The sequence below is a fragment of the Otolemur garnettii genome, unplaced genomic scaffold, assembly GCF_000181295.1.
Source record: "Otolemur garnettii isolate 467f Iridium unplaced genomic scaffold, OtoGar3 scaffold00002, whole genome shotgun sequence".
Lineage (NCBI taxonomy): Eukaryota > Metazoa > Chordata > Mammalia > Primates > Galagidae > Otolemur > Otolemur garnettii.
In genome coordinates, this window is record NW_003852397.1 from 27,203,279 (window position 1) to 27,211,590 (window position 8,312).

General features: G+C 45.1%; 1 protein-coding gene across 1 annotated transcript in view; it reads left to right on the plus strand.

The window, feature by feature from the left end:
• The window catches only part of IL17RD (interleukin 17 receptor D), a 73,650-nt gene that overhangs the window by 42,069 nt on the left and 23,269 nt on the right, over positions 1-8,312 (plus strand). The window contains exon 2 of the mRNA XM_003781691.2: positions 4,843-4,900. Coding sequence (XP_003781739.1) covers positions 4,843-4,900 — 58 coding nt within the window. The remainder of the gene's footprint in view (positions 1-4,842; positions 4,901-8,312) is intronic.

The following is an 8,312-nucleotide window of genomic DNA, read 5'->3' on the forward strand; positions in this document are numbered from 1 at the left end:
TCATTGTTGTTTGGCGGGCCTGGGCTGGGGATTCGAACCCGCCACCTTAGGTGTATGTGGCTGGCGCCTTAGCCGCTTGAGCCACAGGCGCTGAGCTGGGGTCTCACTTCTTGCGTAGGCTGGTCTCAAACTCCTGACTTCAAGGGAGCTTCCCATCTCAGCCTCCCAGAGTGCTGGGATTACAGGTGAGAGCCACCATGCCCAGGCAGGCCAGTCTGTTTTCAGCTTCCCCTCCTCTAATCCAGCTTGTGTACTTATCAGAAATGGAGTTACTGGGCCACTCATTTCCCACTGTAACATTAGTAGAACACACGCCAGTCAGGTGGTCAGTGCCTCCCACCACTTTGTCCTGACTTGCCTGTCTGCCTCATCTCCCCCAATCTTCTAGAGTTCAAGATGCCGGAGACAGATCATACCCAGACATGTATCTCCCCCAGGCTTTCCTGAGTCTCCCTAATGTGGCTCCTTATAACTTGCCTATAGTATGACTCTCACCTCCTTTGTTGAAGCAAGAGTCTGAAAGGATAACATAAACATTTCTGAGTTCATGAGTGTCAGAGTCTGTGTGAGCTCCACACCAGTCTTTTACAGAAAGTTTTATTCAAATACTTTAGAAACTTGCCCAGGGCCACACAGCTGGAAAGGGGTGATTTGAACATATGTCTGTAGAACTCCAAAACCCATTTTTTTCTTTTTTTTTGAGACAGAGTCTCACTCTGTTGCCTAGCCTAGAGTGCAGTGGCATCAGCCTAGTTTACAGCAACCTCAAACTCCTGGCATCAAGCAATCCTCCTACTTCAGCCTCCCCAGTATCTGGGACTACAGATGTGTGCCACTATGCCTGGCTAATTTTTCTATTTTTAGTAGAGATGGGGTCTCCCTCTTGCTTAGGCTGGTCTTGAACTCTTGAGCTCAAAAGATCCTCCTGCCTCAGACTCCCAGGGTGCTAGGATTATAGGTGTGAACCACTGCACCCAGTCAAACCCATTTTCTTAACCACTCCTCTACTCCAGATGAGCCCCCAGCCAGCTCACAGAAACCTGTATCTAGGATGGCAGACTCTCAAGCAGCAGCTCTGATGGATCACTGTCTCCCTGAAGCCAGGGTTGGGGAGGGTACAGTGACAAGCAGTCAGTTGTGAGTATGTGTGACATCGAAATCTATTTTATCCACATTGCAGCTGAAATTGTATAAGTGTCTTATTAGCTTCCAATTGCTGCTATGATCACCACAAACTTAATTGCTTCAAATGACATAGATGTTACAGTTCTGGAAATCAGAAGTTCAATACAGATCTTTTTTTTTTCCTCTTTTTTTCAATATAGTCTTATGTGGGTAAAGTCAGGGCTGGCTCCTTGTGGAGGCTCTGGGGAGAAGGCCCTCCTTGCCTTTCGAACCGCCAAAGGCCACCTGTTTTCCTTGGCTCATCAGCCCCTCCTTTCTCCATCTTCAGAACCAGCCTATAGCATCTTCAGTCATCTCTCTGTCTTCTACCTCCATCAACACATCTCCCCTTCTGACTCTGACCCTTCTGTCTCTCTCTTACGAGGACCCTTGTGATCGATCACATTGGGTCCACCTGGATAACACAGACTACTCTCCCCATCTTAGGACCCATAAACTTAATCACATGGTCCTTTTTGCTATGTAAAATAGCACAGTCAGAGGTTCTGGGGACTAGGATGTGGACACATTGGGGGGGGGGCTATCATTCTGTCTCACACAAAGTTTAAAGAAAACAGTAGTACTCCATGGGCTAGCCTGTAGAAATGTTGTTTCTACATTATTCCATGTACACCAGGACAACCCAATGGAGCATTTGTCATGCATGTCCTGGGAAGCTATGCTCTCAAGGACTTCCAGGAGTTAAAAGATCTTTAAAGTACACAAAAAAACCTGTACCTGGATGGTGTCTCTGCTTCTAAGATTTGTGACCAGGCTTGGATGGTCACAAGGTCTTATGATCTCCGGTTTTCTGTGGAATTAGAATTACTATTTTGCATCTACATTCACAGAAGTGTTATGCTATTCAAATTATAGGGTGAATTACAATTCAGGTATGCAGGCAGATGATGTGTCAGGAACACCAAGTGACAGGAGCTAGACTTAGGCAGATTGCTGACCAGGGGAGCTCTATGGGACATGTGGAGGTTCTGGACAGAACCGCAAAGCCAAGGGGTTTGGAAGGTGGAGAAGGGAATGCTGGAAAGTTAGGCAGGGGTCACATCAGGGGTGGTCTAGGGAGGATGGGGATCCAGTGAAGGGCTTGGAGCAGGGGAGTAAGGGCAGACATATGAGTTTGGTCCTGATCAAGCTCTTGAGGTCAGGACCTGGATCTGGTTCATAACTGAGTGCCCAGCCCTGTGGGACTGAGGCCAAGGTGGAATGCTCTGTGGGGAGTGTATGCTGTGCATGAGACTTACCATCCTTCAAGACAGCCTCACTGAGCCCTGCTTTGAGCAGCTCACACACATCACAGAGACTTTATTTGAAGGGATTTATGTTCTTGCATGCGTGATGTAGCACATCTCATGATCTTAGGCTCCTTTCCACCATGCATTAGTCTGCCTAATAAATATCTGTTAAAAACATGTTGCTGGGGAAATATGAGGAAGCGAACACAAGAAATGTAGGGGAAACAGGAAGAGAAAGGAGAGCTGACCAAGTCCCACAAGTGAGGTGAGTGGTCACCAGAGTCTCTATTACCTCGCAGCACACTCTTAAATGGAGTGTGCTTCGTTTTTGAAAAGTTCTTCTACGTGGCTTCATGTGATTCTCCTCCCAGAGGAAAGCCACATGAGTTCTTTAAAAAATAAAAATAGTTGAAACCCAGGCCCAGTGGAGTGGTTTGCCCTTGGTCACCAGGTGATGGGAGGTTTGTGGTGCTTACTTTGGCCTCTAGATTGTGTTTGTTTCCCTTCCGTGATGCTGCTCTGCTTTCTTCTCCATTCTAGCTCAGTTATTCTTCCCTCTTTTAAGCTTCAGGCATGTTTCATCCTTACTCAGGGTTTGCCTTGCAGCCTTTCCTTTGTTGTGTATTCATTTACGGCCACCTGGCTCTTTCACCCTAGCTACAGATAACCTTGTTTTGCCCTCTAAACTAGGCTTTATGGAGGGCCAGGGATTGATCTGAGATTTGTCTGTATGTCTTAGGTGTGGTCCATGTGGCTAGTTACTCTTTGAAAGGATGCACGTCATGCTCCTTCATTCCATGAGGGCAGGGACAGTAGCTGTTTTGTTTGCCACCTAGAGTAATTTTTCTAGCTCATAATAGACGGTAAGTAAGTTTATATCCTGGGGGTTTATAAGGGAGCAGAGGGCATTGTTGGGAAGGCTCAGAGCTTTGGTCTTAGAGATCAAAGGTTGAGGGTTATTGAATTGTTTCCTTCCTGGTCTCTTGCCTGGTTGTTAATTACTCTGGTCTTTACCATTTGGAGGTTGGGCAGCCTCTAGTTGCACAGACTGTGACTTCGTCCCTAAGGAGTAATGGACACGCTAAAGCGTTTCAGTTCAGGTGAGGTATTCTGGAATCTTGGGTACGTGGGGAAGAGAGGATGGAAGGAGGAAAGGTGGAGAAGGCAGGTAAACCACGAAGCAGGAGAGAAGACGAGGCTGGTACACCGTGTTGATTGAAGTTTTGTGGTCCTGCTTATTCCTCACGTTAGAGAGTGTGTGTGTATGTGTGCGTGTGTGTGCTTGTCCATGTGCCCCTTTCTGCACAGCTGTGCTTTCCCAAGGCCCATGTATATCTGAGCTCAAGGATACAGTTTCAGTGGGCGTGCCTGGCCTCAGGTTAAGCAGTGTGAACATGCCTGTAGCATCTGGATGTGATGGGGTTGTGGTCTGAAACCCTGGGCTCCATCAGAAGTGTTCTCCATATTGTGTCTCAGTGTAACAACTGCCCGTTAAATACCAGGCTGCCAGCATATGGTCTCCCCCCACATCCTCCTTGTTAAGCGGAAACTTTAGCAGTGTGATTAGGATATTTTCCCATCATTTAGCATTGCAGAATTAACATATTTTAGAGAATACTGCAATTAATACAGCACATTTGCAAATTATTGTAAAAACAGACAAGTCAGATTCCGTAGATCTATAGCTGCTTTTTCCCATGATGGTAAGTGGTGGGTTAGTAAAGGCAGGGTCAATGAAAGGGTTTCGGTATTCCCTCTGTGGGTGCTGGAATGAAAGTGGGAAGTCTGGTGGAGTTGTTAGCCCCGCTATTAAGAGTACAGATGGCTAACGGCCACATCACCAAGAGTTAAGAGTTAGACCTTTTAAAGTCTTTTTTCTTTTATGACCCACCTTATGTATTCCAAGCATAGGTATGGATGCAGTGAAGAATTTTCTCATTAAAAATAATGGCTTATTCCCACACTCATTCCCAGTCTTGGAATGAGAAACTGGTTTCCTTAGACTGGAGGAATTGCTGATCTGTCTTGGCTTAATAGAGCTTGCAGATGAAGGCGTCTGGAGTAGGCACATTTTATAACCAATCAGTGCTCAAAGTGAATCTAACTGGAAGGGCTCCAGCTGGCAGCTCTTTGTCGGTCTCCTGATTTTACTGTTAATGAATTATTATTTAACCCCTAAACAGAACAGCCTGCTTCTCTTGTCTTAGGGAAGTGAGCATTCTTAACTGCTCACTCCTGGAACTCTCCTAGGCTGGAGGGAGTTTGGTGTCAGAAGGCCATGGAGCAGGCAGGAGGAGTGGTGGGTGGTGGTCAGGAACTGGCATGACCCTGGGTCTCCCCAATACTCCATGCACTGTACTCCGTGGGGATCTGTACTGGAAGAGCAAATTGGCTTCACTTTGCATCCTGTTCTCTTGTTTTCCCACAGGGAGTGGGGCCAGCCAGCAGAAACAGTGGGCTGCACAACATCACCTTCAGATATGACAGTAAGTAACTGGCTTGCCTGCTGAAGAATGGAGCCCTTTCAGTAATCTAAGGCTTACACAGTCATGGTGAATCAAGGACGCTGCAGGTCTTGGGGTTGGGGAATTTTCTGAACCTGTTCAGGTTTGTCAACAGAGCTAAAAGCTCAGTCTCAATTAAGCCACTGAAGTATTTGGAGGCTTGAACAGGTCAAGTGTCTTCCATGGTATTCAGAAAAGTTATGTACAGAGACCTTCCCTGAGTTCCTAGGGACTTAGCCATGGGCTTAAGAACAAATGCAGATGCCAGAAGGGCCCAGCAGGAGACAGATACACAAAGCTGCTCACATGCAGGATGCCAGGGAATGGTAGAGACTGTGGCAAACTGGATAGCCCATGTCTGGTCTGAGGGGAGCTCCTTGGTTCCAGCTTGTTGTGGCCTTGAGGAATTCCCATGGACTGTTGCCAAATGTGATTTCGAAGAGTAGTGGGCAATCTGTACTTTTTATGTGAACTTTTTTTTTGAGGTGGGGATCTCACTATACCACCCAGGCTCCTCTCACATGCCTGGGTTTAAATGATCTCCTGCTTCATCCTCCCAAGTAGCTGGACTATAGGCATGTTCCACCACACTTGGCTCTATGTGAACATTTTCTTTTCTTTTCTTTCTTTTTTTTTTTTTTGAGACAGAGCCTCAAGCTGTGCCCCCCCCCCCCCCCGTAAGGTGCTGTGGCATCACAGCTCACAGCAACCTCCAACTCCTGGGCTCAAGCCAGTCTTCTGCCTCCCAAGTAGCTGGAACCACAGGCACCTGCCACAATGCCTGGCTGTTTTTGGTTGCAGCCATCATTGTTGTTTTGGCGGGCCCAGGCTGGATTTGAACCCACCACCGTAGGTGTATGTGGCTGGTGCCTTAGCCACCTGAGCCATAGGTGCCGAGCCATGAACATTTTCTAATGTTGGTAGTTGTTTAAAAGTTTTCACAGACGGAGAGTGGGTCAAGTGAATCTGGGTCCCAGATTGGCCCAGGGATTTCTAGTTGGGCATCTCTGATTCTTTTTTTTTTTTTTTTTTTTTGAGACAGAGCCTCAAGCTGTCCCCCTGGGTAGAGTGCCATGGCATTACAGCTCATAGCAACCTCCAACTCCTGGGCTCAAGCGAGTCTCCTGCCTCTGCCTCTCAAGTAGCTGGGACCACAGGCACCCGCCACAACGCCCGGCTATTTTTTGGTTGCAGCCGTCATTGTTGTTTGGCGGGTCCGGGCTGGGGATTCGAACCTGCCACCTTAGGTGTACGTGGCTGGCACCTTAGCCGGTTGAGCCACAGGCGCCGAGCCGGCATCTCTGATTCTAACGCCAGCCCCCCACTTACCAGCCTACCAGAGCTATGGTAGGTGATTTCACTTTTCCAAGTCTTGGTTTTCTCATATCAGATAAAGATGTTTCCTTCTCCTAACATCATTTTGAGGCTTAAATGTGGTAATGCTGATAACTGCTCAGCTTGGTAGCCGGCCTGCAGTGTACACTAAATAATCGATACCTATTAATATTAGAGTCCAACTGGAATTTGAGTACAAGCACCATTTTTTGCCCTTTTTCTCATGAAAAGGTGACTTTCTCTGGCTGAATTGATTTCTAGGAGGGAGGTACTTCTGATTAAATATGCAAGATTCCTTCAAAGCAGCTGCTTTCATTCAGAAGAAGGTAGTTGTATAGAATTGTGAGTATTTTAGGCTTAGGAGCTATAATTTATAAGAGGCAGCTTGACTCATCTTTAGTGACTCCTGACATCTGATGGAGCCCTTGGACGTGGTTCTGAGTCAATATAAGTGGGTGGCTTAGGTTACATCGAGGCTTCTGGAATAATCAGTGCCACAGATTTGAAGTCATGGATACAATCTAACAGGTTTAAGATACAAATATGTGTGTTGCTGGATGGTTATTTTAGGTTAACCAGTGAGGACTTAGACATGACACTCAGACATTTCCCATGGGTGGTATGTGCATGTTCTGGGTAAATGCTGGTATGATGATGAAAGATTTGCATGTCTGTGACACTTGTTTCAGCTAAGAAAAGATGTGTAAGGGATCTTTCTTTGAGTTAGAAAGTTAATTGTTTTTTTGAGACAGTTCTCTGTCACGTTGGATAGGGTAGATAGAGTGCTGTGGCATCATAGCTCACAACAACCTCAAAACTCTTGGGCTCAAGCAATGCAACAGCCTCTCTAGTAGCTGGAAGTACAGGCACTCACCACAACACCTGGCTAGATTGGTTTTTTTTTAAAGTAGAGACGGGAGTCTCACTCTTACTCAGGCTGGTCTGGAACTCATGAGCTCAAGCAATCCACCCGTCTTGGCCTCCCAGAGTTCGAAAGTTAATTTCTGTATATGTTCTTGGTTGGGACAGATCTTACATTACTATACAAGAGTCCAGGATTTTCTGGTCAGCTATAAACAAGTATTTGCATCTCTAATTCAATATGGGGCTTGTGAAAGAAGATCTCTACCTGTAAAACTTAAAAGTTTTTATCTTACTATTTTCTTCCCGATGCTCGATATTTGGCCTACATAGTTATGCCTGCCTTAGTCATAACTTTCTTTTTAATTAGAATTTAATTCGCAGCTCACAATGACTCCTGAGACATTTGAAGCATTTTGCATTTTGGCAAAATGTCATTCAGGCATAAAGTTTTTGTAACTGGAACCTAAAACTTTAGACTTACTAATAATTAGATCCAGACTGTGTAAAAAAAAATTATTCGGTGTTTTCCACTAAAAAAGATATTTCTCTCTTCCTTCCACAAGGAAGTTCTTGTTATTGCTCAGCTGACTGGTTACTAGTTCTGTTTGAAATAGCTGAGAGCCAATTGCTGAGCTTTCACCAGGATTACTAAACTACAGAATCTTATTTTTCTATTCCTTTATCATTTAATGTTATAAAGGAAGAAAATGTCTTACCATTAAGTCAAAACTCAATTTCCTAAGTCTCTGTCTCCTTTGGCCTTATATTCATGTTTCTCCTGAAAGTGTAGTATACTTGAAGGAGTGTGCCTGAGTAAGTTACAATAAATTTTCTTTTTTTTTTTAAATTTATTTTTTATTAGATCATAATTGTGTACATTAATTCTATCGTAGGATACAGTGTGTTGCTTCCATATGCAGTTTGGAAAACTCTCATCCAATTGGCTACCATAGCCATCACGTCTATCTCATAATTGTTGTGTTAAGACATTTATATTCAACCTTTAGACAAATTCACATGTACCCTAATAGGATAAATTATAGGCGTGATCCCCACAATATCATTCTCTTCACCCATCCTCCCCCTTTCCCCGTAGTCTAGGGCTCCATTTGGATTGTAGCTTTCCTAAGATAGCTAACAATTAGTTTCATAGTAGTGTTGAGTACATTGGATACTTTTTCTTCCATTCTTGAGA